The sequence below is a fragment of the Mustelus asterias genome, chromosome 8 (genome assembly GCF_964213995.1).
Source record: "Mustelus asterias chromosome 8, sMusAst1.hap1.1, whole genome shotgun sequence".
Taxonomy (NCBI): Eukaryota; Metazoa; Chordata; class Chondrichthyes; order Carcharhiniformes; family Triakidae; genus Mustelus; species Mustelus asterias.
Window position 1 is genome coordinate 86,233,211 of NC_135808.1, and position 19,823 is coordinate 86,253,033.

The following is a 19,823-nucleotide window of genomic DNA, read 5'->3' on the forward strand; positions in this document are numbered from 1 at the left end:
AAATAAGTGGGAAAGATGGTAGTAATATGAACAAGATGGAGAGATCATCCTGGCTATTTTCTCTGTTTATCGACTAATCTCAAGAATAGTGTGTGGTGTCACCAGGGGCTGTGTGCTGGAAGGGTGGTATTTCCCTCCGAATATCCTCCAGTTTCTGGTTAAGACCTTTCCCTTCCAAGATGGCCACAGGAAGTCACATGGCAGACTGATGAGGAATCAGTGAAATGAGGATCAGCTGTACAGCCTTGTCAAACTTGGTCTTGATCCTCCCGAGTTTGTAACTTCCTCCAGCCCCATCGCTTTCCTCCAACAACCTGTTACTCTAACTCTGGCCTTTTGTGACCTCTCCTTGGCCCATTGCTGCTCGTCTACATCTGTCTGAGCCCCCCTTAAGCCTTCTGCCTCTACTGATCGTTGGTTTCCTTTAAGGTCTTTTCCAAAAAGTTGCCTCTTTAATTGAATCATTTGGTAACTCTTGTTAACGTCTCCTTTTTATCTTCATGTCTACTTTTGGCAGATTATACCTTTGTGAAGCACCTTGGAATATCGTTTGCTCTTTGAATATTGTTGTGAGATTTTCTGATCATAATGTGATTTGCACCTAAGTACACAGGGCTGGAGAATTGCCCCTGTTATATGACATTGTTAATAATTCTATGAGAATAGAAATGTTTTTCTTACATACCAGTACAGCAAGTCTAACTTCATTTTAAGAAGGTGATATTTTTGCCATATTTTAGTATCTGTTTAGCATCTCCTCCCTGTTATTCATAGAATCCCTACAGTGCAGAAGGAGGCCATTCGACCCATGAAGTCTGCAACAGACACAATCCCACCCAGGGTCTATCCCTGTCACCCCATGTATTTACCCTGCTAGTTCCCCTGACAATAAAGGGCCATTTAGCACAGCCAGTCAACCTAATCTTCACATCTTTGGATTGTGGAGGAAGCTGGGGCACCCGGAGGAAACCCACACAGACACGGTGAGAATGTGCAAACTCCACGCACATATCCGAGGCTGGAATTGAACCCAGGTCCCAGGTGCTGTGAAGCAGCAGTGCTAACCGCTGTGCCTCCATGCCATCCCTTCTCAAGTCAATTGAGGATGTAATGTGCTGTGATACTCTTTGCCACATTCTGCTGCAATTAATGGTTTATCCTCACCCGTCAACCCAATTAAGTATTTAATAATTCATTACCCTTCTCAAAAATCCAATTAGTTAGTTAGGACGTTCATATCTTGGTTATTTAAAGCAGGCTTCTTTTACATAGGATTACATGGGATGCCATTCGGCCCAACCCACACTGGCGTTTATACTCCACTCACGCCACCTCCCATCTTTTCTCATCTAAGCCATCTATTGTAACCATCTATTATTTGCTCATTTTGCTTTCCCTTAAATGTATCTATATCAATTACTTCAATTATTCCCTGTGATAGCAAGTTCCACATCTCGTCACTCTCTGAATTCCCTGTTGGGTTTCTTGGTGACTATGTTACACTGATGGCCTCTAGTTATTCTCTTCCCCACAAGAGGAAGCATTCTCTCTGTATCCACACAATCAAAATCTTTCATAATTTTAAAGACACCCCTTGATCTTTTTTCAAGAGAAAAGAGAGCAACCTGTCAATCTTTTCCTGACGTGGCTAGCCATGCATTTCTACCATTATCCTTGTAAAGCTTCTCTCCACCATCTCCAGTAGCTCTACATCCTTTGTGGAAAATGGCAACCAGAACTGTACACAGTAATCTTACATCTGGTCTAATCAAGGTTCAATACAGATTTAACATAACTTCTCTACTTTTGAATTCTACTCCTCTTTAAATACAACCTTGTGCATTAAATTGTGAGTTTTTCTATTCTTTATCATTCTCCAGTCAGCACGCATGGACATCAGGTGAGGGCTTACTGAACTTGGCAGTGATGGCCTCACAGCCAAATAGATTGATAAGATAGAATCATAGAATCCTACAGCGCAGAAAGAGGCCATTTGGCCCATCGAGTCTGCACCAACCACAATCCCACCCAGGCCCTATCCCCATATCCCTCTACATATTTACCCACTAATCCTATGCATCCCAGGACACTAAGTGGCAATTTAGAATGGCCAATCAACCTAGCCCACACATCTTTGGACTGTGGGAGGAAACCCACACAGACACAAGGAGAAAGTGCAAACTCCGCTCAGACAGTGACCCGAGCCGGGATTCGAACCCAGGTCCCTAGAGTTGTGAAACAGCAGTGCTAACCACTGTGCCACCCTACAGTCTACCGATTGTAGATGAGAGTGGCTATCTACTATCTTCTGGCTGCAAAAAATGATAGTACCTCCGTGAGAGAAACAATTGTAGAGAGAAACAGTTAATTCTTTTTGATTTCCACACATGGGTAATCATATAAATATTTTTATGGCTGCACTATTTTTAAACAGACTCTTCAGAATTTGCATCCAGCAATTGAACCTATAACGTGCCTGATCAATGAATCGGACCTCAAGCTTCTGAAGTGCGTTTTCACTAGATGTTGCTCTTTTATTTTGATTGAAAAAGCACATTCCTGTTGATTTTTCAAACATTCATATTGTTGCATGTATTAGTATATAGTGCAAAGTATTGTTTCTTGCGTGCTAAACAGACAAAGTATACCGTACTTAGAGAAGGAAAGGAGAGAGTGCAGAATGTAGTGTTACCGTCACAGTTTGGGTGCAGAGAAAGATCAACTTAATACAAGGTAGGTCCATTCAAAAGTCTGATGGCAGCAGGGAAGAAACTGTTCTTGAGCCGGTTGGTACGGAGTTCTACTTCCAAATGGTTATGATATTTGATTGATTTTTAATCTCAGACTAAGAAACTTTATTTTTTATCTGAACAGGATTGAAAAAGCGTACAAGAAAGGCTTTTGGTATACGGAAGAAAGAAAAAGACACTGATTCGACGTAAGTGTTGAGTTTGAATAATTTTCTTCTGCAAGATTTACTTGATGTATTGTGTGCTAATCAAGTGCTGCTGTTGGCTCTATCTGTCGGTGGGCAATTGTTCCAATCAGTCTAATGAGTATGAAATGTCATAAAGGGAGACATCTGTACACTTAACAATGTCTTTCAGTCACCTTTCCTTATGTTGTCGTGACTAGATGTAACCTAGTTGCAGATTTTGATGCTTTACTAACATAAAGTTCCACCTTGGTTTTGTGAATGAGTTTGGTACTTGTGGGCAGTTCCTCTCAATTTTTTAACATTGTAAGTGCCGGGAAAATAGAAATTGTTGCTGTTGTTAATGTGCTCACTGGAACTAAAATCTATGTTGTCACAGGAGAATCACATTTGCACATGTCTGCCTCAAGGTTGTCACTGGTCAGGGTATGTAACTAGCTTTTTACAGCAATGTTGGGACAATTTATCCCACTTTGTTATTCAATTTAATTAAGATGCAGAAAATAGGTTTTTCCCATGACCTGAATGGTTCTGTCATCAATTAATTGCTGTGCGATGTTTGGATGATTAGAAAGATCAATTTCATAGGTTGCTGCTCCATGCCGTGCAACTTTCTGAGGTGTGTTGGCTCCCAGAGGTTTTTTTTTTAGATACAGTAAGTAGTCTCACAACACCAGGTTAAAGCCCAACAGGTTTATTTGGTAGCATGAGCTTTCGGTGTGCTGCTCCTTCATCAGGTGAGGGCAGGATTTGTTTCACAAACAGGTCATATATAGACACAAACTCAATTACAAGATAATGGTTGAAAAGTGAGTCTGAACAAGTAATCAAGCCTTTACAGGTGCAGACAATGTGAGTGGAGCGAGGGTTAAAGAGGTGTGAATTGTCTCAAGCCAGGGCAGTTAGTGAGATTTTGCAAATCCAGGCAAGTCGTGGGGGTTACAGATAGTGTGACATGAACCCAAGATCCTGGTTGATTTTATTTTTAGGTCTCACAGACAAGGAGATGTTTTAAATTTTCCCCAGTGTGAACAGGGCTGTACTACCGTGATATGGTAAGATATTGTCATAAAAGCTCATCTGGTTCACTGGTATATTTTAAGGAAGGAAATCTGCCACCAGATTGGCTTACATGTGTCTCCAAATCCACATCAATATAGTTGACTCCTAACGGCCTTCTGAAATGAAAACAGAAAATACTCAAAATTCTCTGCCAGTCTGGCAGCATGTGTGGAGAGTGAAGCAGAGTTGATGGCTAGAATCTTCTGCTCTCCCCCATTGCAAGTTTAGTGGTGATGGGACATGTAATCAGGCAGGAGGAGTGGTAGATGGAGGCAGGGTCCTGTCTCCACCCCAATTCAGTCCATGACAGAATGATCCATGACATTCCCTCCTTGCTGCCACTAAAGGGTCTAATCGCACCACTGCTGGTGCCAATGCAGGCTGAAGTGTCTAAAATTGATGGAGGTGCTATTTGATAGGCTGTCTAAAGTTAAAGTTGATAAGGCCTGAGGGCCAAATGAGATATATCCAAGGATACTGAAGGAAGTGAAAGTGGAAATTGCAGAAGCACCCGCCATATTAGACTTGAAGGTGATGTGAGAGGACTAAAGAATTGTTTTAAAAAGTTATAAAGACAAGCCCAGCAACTATAGGCTAGTCTGTTGATCTTCAATGGCGGGGAAGATTCTAGAATTGATAATTCCATACCAAGTTAATTGTACTTGGTAAATGTGTGCTCATTAAGGAAAGCCAGCATGAACTTAACATGTATAAAACTAACTTGCTGGAATTTTTGCTGTATAAAACTTTTATTAGGCCACATTTGGAATATTGTGTGCAGCTCTGGTTGCCACACTACCGGAAGGACATGACTGCTTCAGAGAGAGTGTAAAGAAGGTTTACCCAGGTTGCCTGCTCTAGAGGGTTTTGGATATGAGGAGAGGTTGGATAAACCTGGATTGTTTTCACTGGAAAGACGGAGGCTGTGGGGTGACCTGACACAAAGTCCACAAAATGATGATAGGCAAAGAGAGAGTAGATCGCCAGAGGCTTTTTCCCAGGGCAGAAAGGGCAACTGCAAGAGGACACGGGTTCAAGGTGGGATAGGGAAAGTTTTGGGGAATTATGCGGGGAAAGTTTTTTACACTGAGGGTGGTGGGTGCCTGGAACACACTACCATTGGAAGTGGTTAAAGCAGGCACATTGGCAATGTTCAAGGTGTACCTTGATAGACACATGAACGGGAAACGAACAGAGGGATAGAAACCACGTACGGGCAATAAGTAGTGGGTATAAATAAGGGTTCGGAATTGGCGCAGGTTTGGTGGGCTGAAGGGCCTGTTCCTTGTTCTATGTAACCGTGAAAGTTGAAGAGGGTAATGCTGTTGATATGGTGTACATGGACTTCCAAAAGGCATTTGATAATGTACAGCACAGCAGACCTGTGGAAAAAGCTATAGCTCATGGAATCAAGGAGCTGTAGTAATGTGGACACAAAATTAGTTGAGTGGCAGGTAACAGTCATGGTTAACGGATGCTTTTCAGACTGGAGTTGGGGAGAGTTTGTCGTGGAGTTCCCAGGGGTGAGTGTTGGAATAAAGGCAAAATACTGTGGATGTTGGAAATCTTAAATGAAACAAGAAGTGCTGGAAAAGCTAAGCAGGTCTGGCAGCATCTGTGGAGAGAGAAGTGTCAGCGTTGGAACCATTATTTTTTCTGTTATATGTTAATAACCTTAGTACTTGGTATACCAGGCACCATTTTAAAATTTGCAGATGACGCTAAACTTGGAAGCATTGTGAACTGTGAGGAAGACAGTGTAGAACTTCAAAGGGATGTAATGAAGTTGGTGGAATGAATGGACAAGTGTCCGATGAAATTCAAAGCAGAGAACAGTGAAGTGATTCATTTTGTGTGGAAGAATGTGGGGAGATGACATAAAAGAAATGGTCCAATTCTGAAAGGGATGCAGGAGTAGAGGTTCCTGGCTGTGCATGTCCACAAATCATTGTGTGTGATGAGATAGCTTGAGAGAGTGGTTAATACAGTATACGGTCAGACTTTCCAAACTCTGGTGCATGATTCCAGTGGGGTTGTGAGGTGGGATGTTGTGGTTGAAAGTTTAGAGGCAGCAATGGAGGCCATGGAGCTCAGACTGATTTCTAGCAGCTGTGTAGTCCCTTTAAATCCTTGTTTATTTTTGTTGGTGGGTGTAGCCTATTGGTTGAACTCTGAGGACTGATTACTGCTGCAAAAAATGCCTATGAGTAGGTAGATGTTTGTGAGTACACAACTCCTGTTGCCCTGCACCCCCAACCCCGCTAACTAACTAAAGCCCCCCCCCCCTTCCTCCATGCAATGGCTGAAGCCTCCCCCTCATAACAGCTGAAGCATTTGCCCTTTCTCCTTCCACCAGCATCCCCCCCCCCCCCCCCCCCTCACTCCCCCCTCCCCCCAACCCCTCATGCCCTCAAAATTTTCACTCTGGGGCCATATGAAATTAGTGGCATTAAAATAGGGTTAAAGTAGGATAATACCAGGAAAATGTTTGGGAAGCACTGGCATACAGCATTATTGGCTTCATTAACAGGGGCATAGAATAAAAAGCAAGGAATTTATGCCAAACCTGTTTAGAACACTGGCTTGGCCTCAGCTGGAATATTGCATCCAGTTCTGGGTGCTACACTTTAGGAAAGATGCTTTGGAGAGAGTGCAGACAAGATTCATAAGAATGATTCCAGGAATGAGGAGCTTCAGTTATGTAGATGGATTGCGGAAGTTGAGCCTGTTTTCCTTAGAGAAGAGAAGGCGGAGAGGCGGCTTGACCAGAGGTATTCAAAATCATGAGGGGCCTGGACAGAGGAGATCGGGAAAAACTGATCTCGCTGATGGAAGGGTCAAGAACCAGAGGACATTGGTTTAAGCTAATTATCCAAAGAAGCAATAGAGATATGAGGAAACAAAAATCCAGCAAATGGTTAAAATCTGGAATGCACTGAGAGTGTGGCGGTGGCAGGTTGAATTGAGGAATCGAAAGGGCATTGGATCATTGTCTGAAAAGCAGAATGTGCAGGGCTATGAAGAGAAGACAGGGGAGTGGCACTTGGTAAATTATTGACTTGGAGAGCTGCACAGACAGTGGGGTCCACCTGGCTGCCTCCTTCTGTACCATAATAATTCTGTGATTCTAACAGCACTATAAATGTACCTGCACCATGGACTGCAACCACTCAAGTACGTGACTCACCATCACCTTGAGGGCAATTGGGGATGGGCAACAAATGTTGGCCTTCCCAATGATGCCCATGTCCCATCAAAGAATAAAAACAAATATTTGGCTACTTGGGGGGCATCAATCGAGATGATGTCAGGTGGTTGCCTTAGGCCCAGCCCCCATCCCATCCCTCTCTCTCCCCCCCCCCCCCAAAAAAAAAAGTGAACGGTCTGGGGGCGGCAGAAATGGCAGTGGAAAGGCCACTTTGAAAATTTCATTTGCTCCCCATTGCCTGTAAACTTGCTGGCAGGGATCATAAAATTCTGCCCCATGTACCTGTTGGTTAAGGGCAAAGATTGAAGTTCCTTCTCCTTTACATCACTGGCTCACAGACACATCATCATGTCCCTGACCACTAATCAAACCTGTGACATTTCCTAATCTAAGGGGTGCGACTGCCACCTGGATCAAAGTGTTCAGGTAACTCTCCTTCTCCCTATTACTCCACAATGTCTCCACCTTAGACTTCGCCTCAGTTATAACTCTGAGCAGAAGTTCTTCAAGATGCAGAGGCTTAGTACAGATATGATTGTCTAGTATTTTGATGCTCTCCTTAAACACCACATGCTGCAGTTAAATACATCAGAATTAGGGCAGGCCATTTGGCCCCTCGGTGTGATTGGGGGCCTGAATGCCTCTTTACTGACTGCCCCCATGTAGGACCATCCCCCACAGAGATCGGGTTTCTGTCCCACCACTGGGGAGATCAAGATAGCTAGAGCGCAGTGATCCTGTTGCTGAATGGGTCTCATTGCATTTTGAATTGGCTGCTGTTGATGTATGGTTCAGGAGCCAAGGTGAAGAGAGTGGCACAGGTTTCTTGGGAATCATTCTTGCAGTTTTTTTTCTCCATCAATACATTTTTGTACTGAGAAATGCCTTTAAATTAAAGCTACCTGACTGCTGCCCGTGAAGCTTAATTCAATGGTATAAGATTGACCTGATGTTCAGTGACTACCTTGATATTTTTGGAGTCACATCACTTGCTGTTCATGAAGGCTGTGACATTTTGAATGGTTGCATAGATCCATATGGATGCCTTCAACAAGATCCTGAACTTTGAAGAATTCCATAATGTGAAAATAGTTCCACTGTCCCTTGATTCTGCTGCTGAGTTTTCCATGGAAAATGTGAGAGAATGTGAATAATTCATTAGCCACCATGTGAATTTATAGAGTGACGTATGTTTCTGTTGTACCTTGTGCTAGCTTGGAATGAGCCTGAAGTTAGGAAGTGGAAGACGGTGATAATATTCACTGTCATTGGCAGTACCCTCCCTGAGATGGAGGTTGTTTGCAGTTCAGTGTGGAACAGATGGTACAATTCTGCAGAAGCTTCCCCAACATTTTCAGGCATTTCCGTGTCTGGGTCTAAAGACATAGCTGTGGGAGTAAGGGCAGGTTTCTGTCATCCATTCTTTTGTACTTTTCTTTATCCTTCAAATAACACAAGTGCACAAACTATTGGAATGCCTATTCCCAAAAAAATCACCATCAAAGCCAAAGATATAGTACACTTCCATGGATACTGGAATGCAAAAGTTAAATGGTCCTTTTTAAACTTCCTATCAGTCCAAAATGAGTTTGTCAGTCAGCATACATTTGACAAGAAAATGTGGAAGCAGTGTGTATATTTAATAATATTAAAATGAAGCTCTTATTTCAAACTAAAGCATCTTAGACTTGCACAAAGTAAATAATAGATCATTGCTCAAAAAGATGAATATCAAACCTATTTATGAGTCCTAAGCATCCTTTGTAACTCTTCATCACTGGCCAAAGAAACTGAGAAATTTAACCTACCATACATTATCCATGACAGTGTAATTATTGCAATATTCAGTGACTGGCACTCCCAGTAGAAAAGAACCAAATGTTATCTTTCCTGGATCAACACCCTTTTTCACATTAAGAACCTAGGAGAAGGACCAAATCCAGATGAAAGTCAGTACTAGAACCAGAGGCACAACTTCAGGCTAAAGGGATGATCCTTTAAAACAGAGATGAGGAGGAATTTCTTCAGCCAGCGTGGTGAATCTGTAGAACTTCTTGCCGCAGAAGGCTGTGAAGGCCAGGTCATTGAGTGTCTTTAAGACAGAGATAGATAGGTTCTTGATTAATAAGGGGATCAGGTTTTATGGGGAAAAGGCAGGAGATTGGGGATGAGAAAAATATAAGCCATGATTGAATGGTGGAGCAGACTCGATGGGCCGAGTGGCCTAATTCTGCTCCTGTGTCTTACGGTCTAAGAGAGAAGATGCCCATTTAAGAAGTATTTAATAATTATTTCTAATTTTTAACCAATTCAGGGCCATTATATTATTGTGACCAAGAAGTTAAATTGTAATTTTTATGGCGTAGGATTTAGGAAGTTAATCAGTGCTTGGGAATCGCAGTTTGTAAGTCCAGCCATTCATAATTAGTATTATTTGTTTAATGTTAATTAAATGAATCAGATTCTGTTTTTATTACATGGTGTTATAGGATCTTTCATGATTTTTGTCTCATGATGTTGAGATTTTTTTTACTCCATCTAACCGTGGCTATGTTCCTGAACATCGCTATTCAATATAGCTTTTCAGTTCAAAAACAGACTTGAGGCCGGATTTTAACCTTTCAGTGGTGGCGGCAAGCAAGAGGTGGTAGCAGTTTGACCGCCTTCCCTGACTTCAATGGGAAGGAAGGTCTGGCTGGATGTCTAACCTAACGGCTGATCTACTATTGCATTTTATCACAAGTGCCCACAGGTAAAATCCGCCCTATGACTGCAAAGGTTAGGCCCAATCAATGAGTAATATGTGGCTGCAGAGTTAAATCATTACAAATACAAACCATGTGTACTATGATTAGCTACCAAAGTATTGCTGTTTCATTGTCTGCTGATGAGTACTTCTGAGACTATTTGTGCACATTTAATAAAGATGAAACATTAACAATATTTAATAGAGGCTATTCCCATAATCTATCTTCCTCAACATGCAGGCTTTTGAAACCCAAGCCTACACCTGCGATGATGTACCTTACCTTCTCTCTTACAAATTTTTAACTTTATGCCCCTTAGAATGGGCCTTAACCATTCACGTTTCTCAATTGAATAACAAAACAGAACAGGCTAGTTAAGATTAGGATTTGCCTGCTTGCACCTGAGATGATGATAAAATGGGTATTCAGCACCTAACGGTATTTATCCTGTAAAGTTAATACAAATTAATCAGGTACATAAGCATAGAGTTTTATTTTGATTGGATTTTTAACTTCATCCCTGTTATTAGATTAGCTCCAGATGTGAGTGGAAGTATGTCACATAATGCTCAGGTTCCTGTTACTTGCATTTCTTTTGTTTAACTTCTAAATTCCAAATGCACTTTTCCACCTATTTGCAATCCTACTGAAAGATTGGATTTATGATTCATGGTTTAGTGTAGGCTCAGTTTTAACAATCGCTGAAGTCCAAGATGGTGCTGACATTCTTTTGAAGATAAAGGCTTTTCCTGCATTTGCTGGTTTTGGTAGTGCAATGTCACTAATGCTCAAACTTGAAAAAACTTTGACAATGGCTGCTTGGATTGATTAGCTGCAGACCTTTTTGTTTCAGTGCTAAGCTTTAGGGTTGCAAAAGTACTTGATATAGGCCATTGTGGTCTTCAAAGCTAAAGTTCATTTATTCGTCTCACAAGTAGGTTTATATTAACACTGCAATGAAGACATTGTGAAAATCCTTTAGTTGTCATACTCTGGTGCCTGTTGGGGGACACGGTGGAGAATTTAGCATGGCCAATGCACCTAACCAGCACATCTTTCAATCTGTGGGAAGAAATCAGAACACCCGGGGGAAACCCACATAGACACGGAGAGAATGTGTAGGCTCTGCAATGATCCAAGCCAGGAATCGAACCCGGGTCACTGGCACTGTGAGGCAGCAGTGCCAACCACTGTGCCAACGGTGCTGCCCCTGATTCTTTAGTTATGATTCTTCTGTATTAATTATTTTGTTCCCCTTGTCAGAGTGAGCTCAGAGGCCAATTTAATGTAATATTAGCATGGGCACTGGTATAGTTACAGTCAGGGACATCATAGCCAACGATATCCTGGCTGGCTGGATTAGGGAACTGATTCCCTAATTCATTTAAAAATCTAAAATATCTAGCATGGATAATTTTTAATTCAGGAGGATTCAAAATGTCATTAAAACCAGAAGTAGTCAAGAATGGGGGTAAATGTCAAATACAAAACCAAAAACTGCTCATTAAAATACAGAATTAATATAGAAAAAGCAATAACTGAAAATACAGATTAAGGTGTTACAATGTTTCGCTTTTTAAACCTCAGTGGAGTAGAGCCAGATCAGTGCGCCTTTGCTCTTGTATCAGCAAGTTCCTAGAAAACTCCAGATTTGAATTGTTCCTTAGGTCCCTTCGCTTTACACCTGACTCAATAAAGGAATGCCAATTTCTATCCTCTTCCCAGCTATTCATCCGATGGAAGATCTATTGGTTTTGGAGGTGGAGGGAGAGGGCATGATGGATTGGGAAATGGAGTTGAACTCTGGTGAGATTCTGACCAGATTTTGTCCGACTATATCACTTAGACTTCCTCACATTCTTCAGGATTTGAGTCCACAAACAACGGCCCATTCCTCCAGATCAGTCCTGGGATTGTTTCTTTCAGCCTGAATTCATCTCAGCATTACACGTGCATCTTGGGGGTTGGTTAGGTCAGTTGGCTGAACAGCTGGTTTGTGACACAGAGCAATGTCAACAGCACAGGTTCAATTCCTGCCTTGTCTGAGGTGTGGCGACCCTCAGATTAAATCACCACCAGTCTGGCCTCCTCCTCAAGGAGCAGAGCAACCTTTGGTGATCTGGAACTATGCCGACTTTACCTTTTATATACACGTATTTCTATATATTCATAAATATAGCCCATACTTCTGTACAGGAATATACTGGGGAGGCAATTTGTTAAATTGGCCTATAATAATTGATGAAAGTGCGTAATCCAACAAAATAAAAAAAATACTGAACTCAAAAATAACCTTGAAGCTAAATCTATAGATGAGTGTGAAATGTACAGTTATTGTATTTTAATAATCAGACTGGTTTACAGATTGAGTTGATACCAGGGCCAGGATTCTCCCCAAAAACTTAGAAACATAGAAAAAGAAAAACTACAGCACAAACAGGCCCTTCGGCCCACAAGTTGTGCCGAACACATCCCTACCTTTTGGCCTACCTATAACCCTCCATCCTATTAAGCTCCATGTACTCATCCAGGAGTCTCTTAAAAGACCCTATTGAGTTCGCCTCCACCACCCCTGACGGCAGCCGATTCCACTCACCCACCACCCTCTGTGTGAAAAACTTACCCCTAACATCTCCCCTGTACCTACCTCCCAGCACCTTAAACCTGTGTCCTCTCGTAGCAGACATTTCCACCCTGGGAAAAAGCCTCAGAGTCCACCCGATCTATGCCTCTCAACATCTTATACACCTCTATTAGGTCTCCTCTCATCCTTCGTCTCTCCAAGGAGGAAAGACCGAGCTCCCTCAGCCTATCCTCATAAGGCATGCCACTCAATCCAGGCAACATCCTTGTAAATCTCCTCTGCACCCTTTCAATCTTTTCCACATCCTTCCTATAGTGAGGCGACCAGAACTGAGCACAGTACTCCAAGTCTTTTATAGCTGCATCATTATCCCCGGACTCCTCAACTCAATCCCTCGATTGATAAAGGCCAGCACACCATACGCCTTCTTAACCACCTCCTCCACCTGCGGGGCTGATTTCAGAGTCCTATGGACCCGGATCCCAAGGTCCTTCTGATCCTCTACCGTACTAAGAGTCTTTCCCTTTATATTGTACTCCTTCATCCCATTTGTCCTACCAAAATGGACCACGATGCATTTATCTGGGTTGAAGTCCATCTGCCACTTCTCCGCCCAGTCTTGCATCCTATCTATGTCCCCCTGTAATTTCTGACATCCCTCCAGACTATCCACAACCCCACCAACCTTCGTGTCGTCGGCAAACTTACCAACCCATCCCTCCGCTTCCTCATCCAGGTCATTTATGAAAATGACAAACAGCAAGGGTCCCAGAACAGATCCCTGGGGCACACCACTGGTGACCGACCTCCATTTAGAAAAAAACCCATCTATACCCACTCTCTGCCTCCTGTGGGCAAGCCAGTTTCTTGCAACAGTGAGAGTGCAACTATTAAATACCTAAAATAACCACAGTACAAAGCTGTGTTAGGCTTTTCGTATCACCTTTTTCAATTAAGATGCTTGCTGAGTACGAGTTCATTAGTATGTGGAAGTAGAACAGGACTTATTTTAGTGAGCAGCCACAATGATTCAACACCCTGAATAAGAACAGCTATATGAATGGCTATTGTGAACGTGTTAACAGGTCTTAGGCAGTCTTAATAACTGATACAACTTTTGGGAGTCAGTTTGATGCTGGAGGTGGAATATTATGATGTGGAGATGCCGGGGTTGGACTGGGGTAAACACAGTAAGAAGTTTAACAACACCAGGTCAAAGTCCAACAGGTTCACCTGGAAGCAAAAGCCACACAAGCCCTCGGAGCTGCAAGCCCCCTCCCCAGGCGAGCGGGAACTCCGCTCACAAACAGAGCATACAAAGACACAGACTCAATCCACATGAACAATGGCCGGAATGCGAACACTCACAACCAACCAAGTCTCCAAGAAACAAAACAATGTGAGTGGAGAGAGCATCAAGACAGGCCAAAAAGATGTGTACCGTCTCCAGACAAGACAGCCAGCGAAACCCCGCGGGGGCCACAGACAGTGCGACATGAACCCAACATCCCGGCCGAGTGCCTTGTTAAATTTAACAAGGCTTAGTGCCCAACAGGTGGGAAAGTGGGAGATTATTCCGCCCGTTTTTTTGGGCGTACTTCGTTTTGTGAATCTCTGGCGCTCTGTGCTCCATAGAATGCCTCGGGGGGATTCACACCGGTAAGAAGGAGACGGGGCCTCATCCTGCTGGAGAGGCCAGCAGCAGAGTGCTCAACAGGCCGCTGCGCATGCGCTGAACTGTCAGCGGGAAGATCTGCACATGCCCACTGCCCCCCCCCCCAACCCCCCCATCACCAGCCTCCTGATTGCTGGCTCCTTCTCCCAATCACTGGTCTCCTTCTCCTGCTGGTCCCTTTCTCCCAATCTCTGGCTTCCAAAACCAACCCACCCACTCTTATGGCTGACCTACCCGACACCCCTCTCCACCTGATTGCTGGCCTACCCGGCCCCCCCCCCCCCCCCCACCCAACAGACCTGATCATCAGCCTACCCAACCTTGCCAGCCCTCCATGGTCAGCCCTGGCCACCCCCCCCATGGCCAGCCTCGATCTCCCCCTCCCATCCCATGGGCAGCACGGCACACCTTCTCCCTCTCTCTCCCACCAATCCCATTGCAGAATGGGCAGTGGATCCCTCCATCACCTTCAATCGGCTCCCCAGTAAGCCCTGCCCCCTTAGCAGTGCCAGGGTGCCAAGTTGGCAATGCCAAGCTGGCACTGTCCAAGGGGCACCCCCTGCCCCTGACCTCACCAGCGGGGTGATCACACCTGGCCCCTATTGATGGGGATCAGTAGTAATCTCCGCTGGTGGAAACTTCTGCTGGTGGGGACAGGGGGGAGGCGCTAGTGAAGTCCTGGGCTCGCTAATCATATTGAACTTGAAATTTAAATATGGTAATCAGCCTCACACCGATTTCCAGTGCAAGGCTGATTACATCAGAAAACATGGCCCGGGAGACTTGTGATCAGCTGGATGCCAGTCGTGAATCCTGCTACAGGCCCCTTGCTGATATCTCCCCAAGTGTATTTCTGATCTCCCCAACTCGCATCGTTAAAACATTTCAGAGGGTACCAACAGAATGATATCAGACACTGTGAGTTATGAATTTTTTAAAAATTTGGATTTAGAAGTTTCTCTAACTCCTGACACCATTGTGATGACATCATCGCACAGCTTGCACCAGCACAAATAAATCTTTCATTTGGTGTCAGGATTCACAGTGAAAGCACTTTGGGGCTCCCTGAGGTCAGGAAAGGTGATATATGACTGCAAATCTCTTTTTCCTTTTTAAATGAAGGCAGCATCCTCTTTGCAGTTTATCCTGAAGCAAAATGCAGTTGCGGTAAACCTTTCTGCTTTGCTGTGAGATTTAATGAGGTTCTCCATCTGCCGTTACCAGTGTATCGTGTATTTTAGCAGATCAACCCACTTCATGCCAATCCAAAGACTGGGTAGTGTTAAATCAATTTAATTTCATTATGTTCTAACATTTTACACCAAATTATAATACACCAAATTATTATGCAATATGTGAATCTTGTGGCCGTTAAAGTTAATTGATGCCACTAAAGGCAATTGATATTTATTCTTGTTTTGAGGAGATGAATGCACAATAAAGCACCCTCTATTCTACTCAGGAATTAATTTTGGCTCCAATCTCCAGGCTCATAACAGCATGCCCACCTGCGTCAGTTTGACATTTTTCACATCATACATCTTCTCTGAATGAGATTGTCAGTTCATGCCAATTAGTACAAAATTAGGAATGGTTTTAGCCGTGCACTCATCCTCATTAGGAAGGTACTCTTCAAAATCCTTGTGTGGGGTAAGGGTGTCTGTATTGCAAAAGACAGTGTCAGCCGCCCAAAGCAGAACAATACTACAATTACAAAACAGTATGCTACAAAAATAATGTAAATCAACAAATACAGAAAGTATAGACTATAGAATGTTTGAGATGCGGTATACTCAGCCACAGATATAAATCTGATAAACTTGGTTGACACCTGGAATCTCACCACATGCATTTTGGCTACTTGAACTCGTTTGGATCCATAGAGCCCAGTTTGATAACCTGTGCACCAGTAACTGAACTAAGATTGATTAAACTCTTTTCACAGAGGGCTTTCATGATATGATTAATATTTGAACTCCTCGAGGTCTACATATGCTAGAAAATGGATTGTATTCACAATTTAAAAAATATATATATTCACAGGTCATAACTGTCGCATGAAATCATTTTTATTGCAATCACTAATTGGTAAAAATAATGACTAACATTGTCCCAGGTGATGCATAGTTTTAATAAGCCAGCTGCAATATTCCAATGCACATGGTCTGTCTTCTTATAAAGTTAATACACTATTGTTCATTAATTCCGTGAAATGAATTACTCTCACTTATCATGCAGTGAAGAAAGTAAAAAAATAAGCTTTTAAGAAGTGAATTGGGGAACCTCTAGAGTATTCAGAGTGGAAGCACAGAAGTGGCATCAGCTGTTCAGTCAGTTGCTTTTACTAATGTCAGTCCTTCTGGTTGAAACCACAGAAGGGACTGTCGGGGAGTTTTTATATTGATCTCAATCTTGCGTTCCATAGAAGTTGACACTGCTATCTTTGGTCTTGTCGGGAATCCTCCTAGACAGCAACTCAATATATTACCAATGCGGAAATGTGAACTTACACAAGGGGGTGTAAATACAAAATACATCATTCAGAAATATCCCCATTTGATAGTATAGTCACAATAGTCATTTTGTGACCATATACAAAAAAATATTGAAAGGGCATGATGCAGGATTGATATTTTTTAACAAGCACCGACCGCAGCCTTCTCAGTGGTCACAAAGCTATAGATGAGGTTGGAACAAAGTTGTATGCTGATAAAAATGATTGATCCTAGATAGAAGTAAATAACAAAATGTTGATTGTACCCAATTGTTAAAATGACTCTTTGATCATGACTGGAATTTTATCGCCCCGCCTGTCGCAGGAATTGGAGCGGGTGAGGGACGGACCATGTGTGGTAAACCACTGTTAGCTTATTGCCTGTGTGTGTGACTTGCCTGGACACGTCCCTGCCGGCCCTGCCCGGGACTCCTTCCCCCCCCCTGGTCCAGGTATAAAGGCGACTGCTCCCCACCCCCCCTGTCTCAGTCTGGACCAGTTCATCGACATGGGTGTGCTCCAAGTCTTTTGCTAATAAAAGCCTATTTGTTCTTGCATACAAACTAGTCTTTGCTTGATTGATGGTGCATCAGTCTGTTGACCTCGAGCGGGATTTTACTGTTTTAGGATGAGCGAGGCCATAAAATCCCACCCCTATCTCTTCAATATGCAAAGTTTGGTGAATAATAAATGTTTGGATGGAAATCTTGAGGCTGTAAACAAATCGAAAGATTCCAATTCTTTTTTTATTCCTGGGATGTGGGCCAACATTTATTGCCCATCTCTAATTGCTGTTGCAATGGTGGTGAGCTACCTTCATGAACCACCGCACTCCATGTGATGTAGGTACACCCATCGTGCTGTTAGGGAGGGAGTTCTAGGATTTTAACCCAATGATAGTGAATGTATGGTGATGTATTTCCAAGTCAGGATGGTGAGTAACTTAGATGGAAACTTTCAGATGGTGATGTCACACGTGTCTGCTGCCCTTGCCCTTATAGATGGTTGTGGTTTTGAGTTTGGAAGGTGCTGTTGATGGAGCTTTGGTGACTTCCTGCAGTGTATCTTGCAGTTGGTACACACTGCTGCCACTGTGTGTCAGTGGTGGAGGGGGTGAATGCCAAAGTGATGCCAATCAAGCGAGCTACTTTGTCCTGGATGGTGTTGAACTTCTTGAATGTTGTTGGAGCTGCACCCATCTAGGCAAGTGGAGAGTATTCCAACACACTCCTGACTTATGCCTTGTAAATTGTGGACAGGCTTTGGGGAGTCAGGTGAGCTGCTCGCTGCAGGATTCCTAGCCTCTGACCTGCTCTTGTAGCCACAGTACTTAAATGGCCATCCACAAACATCTTCCTTTGTGCCAGATATGACCCCCAACCAGTGCATGGTTTTCCCTTTGAATCCAATTTTACTAGGGCTCCTTAATGTCACACTCGGTCAAATGTGGCCTTGATATCAAGGACAGTCACTCTCGCCTCATCTGTGGAATTCAGCTGTTTTGTCCATGCTTGAAGCAAGGCTATAATGAGGTCAGGAGCTGAGTGGCTCTGGTGGAACCCAAACTGAGCGTCAGTGAGCAGGTTATTGCTAAGCAAGTGCCACTTGTTAGCATTGTTCTTGACTTCTTCCATCACTTTACTGATGAGTAAATCACAATGGAGTGGAAGTGGTTAATGTCAAGAAAACACACAGAATGGATTATGGCTCCTGTCGCTCCCTGGTCTGAGTTCTCTGAGAACCTGAACTGGGTTACTTTGTGCATTAAAATTTGGAAGCTGCTGACTAATCTATCACACCGAGGCTTATGAAGAGCTGGAGTAATTGAAGTATTTGTGCTGTGATGCAGGTGCCATGCATGTATAAACCCTGTGCAATAGATATTCCTCTTTATCTCTCCAGCAGGATGAGAAGTGACTCATGCAAAAGTTGGAAAGTGTTAGCAGCTTGCCATTATTTCATCCAAGGGTTATTAGCCTAGATGGTGGATGTTTGGAAGTTATTCAGCTTTGACAGACATCACAAACAAGGTTGTTCCTTCCCTTACTCATTGTTTAAACATCTTGTGCAATTTTCAAGGAGAAATCACATGAGATATTGGTGCTGCTGTTGGAATTGCTGATCCCCAACATGGGTTGAGCCTGGAAATGTCACAATTTTAGGTTTTTATCCTTCAAAGCCATCTTTCATATCAGGAAGACAGGGTGGTAATCAGTACCAAGCATAAGTGCAAGTTAAATGGGTTCTGAAAATATCTCATAATTATGGAAACAACTTTAAACAGTTAGATTTATTTTATATTTATTGTTTGCCATCTCAATGACTGCAATTTAAACTTCAAGTGGCAAGGGCACTTGCCATTCAGCCAGTGGGCACTCTTCAAATATGAAAATCAGGCTGCGATTATGTCAACTGGGCCTGATCAGCCATTTTAATCTGCAGCCTGAGACAGGGAGCAGGATTGGCCATTCAAAACAAGCCAACAACAGCAGCCAGGAGATACCCAGCAAAGTTAGTTTTTAAAATCCTCCAGGTCTCGCAACAAAACTACAGACATTTTCCTGATTGGGATTCCTCTCCAAGTGCAATAGTCTGATTTTAATGACAGCTGATTCCTGCCCACTTGACAGCACTCTTATCTCCCATTTCCATCTTGTATTATTCCCTTCTCAGTGGTAATCCTCATCTCTTGAGTGTTGTGGGTTCTTGTCCTATTCCACAGATTTAAAGACAAAATCTGACTGACACTTCATTCCGTGTAATTGAGTTTTTTTTCTTTGTTTTTTGGGAGCCTGCAGGCTCACTTTTCGTTGTATTTGTATTTGTGCATTATACAATGACAATAAAATTGAATTGAATAAAAACAGAAAATTCTGGATAATCTCTACAGATCTTGCAGTGTCTGTGGAGGGAAACAGATTTAACATTTCAGATCTAAATTATCCTTCCATGTATGTCCTGCTTCACAGAGCTGGTACTCAAAGCTGTTGCCTTTTCTACTCTTGCCCTCCATCAAAGGGAAGACACAATAATGGCACCATTAAAAATAGAGTAGTTCAATAAAACTATCTTCTGCTCCACATGGAGAAGTATTTGGCTTCCATTTGGCAGCTGTGCT

At 43.0% G+C, this 19,823-nt stretch overlaps 1 protein-coding gene across 1 annotated transcript in view; it reads left to right on the forward strand.

The window, feature by feature from the left end:
• Positions 1-2,870: 2,870 nt before the first annotated feature.
• sgip1a (SH3GL interacting endocytic adaptor 1a) overlaps positions 2,871-19,823 on the forward strand; it is a gene marked incomplete at its 5' end in the record, with an annotated part of 139,282 nt that continues 122,329 nt past the window's right edge. Inside the window, one exon of the mRNA XM_078219370.1 lies at positions 2,871-2,938. Within this exon, the coding sequence (XP_078075496.1) occupies positions 2,871-2,938 (68 nt within the window). The remainder of the gene's footprint in view (positions 2,939-19,823) is intronic.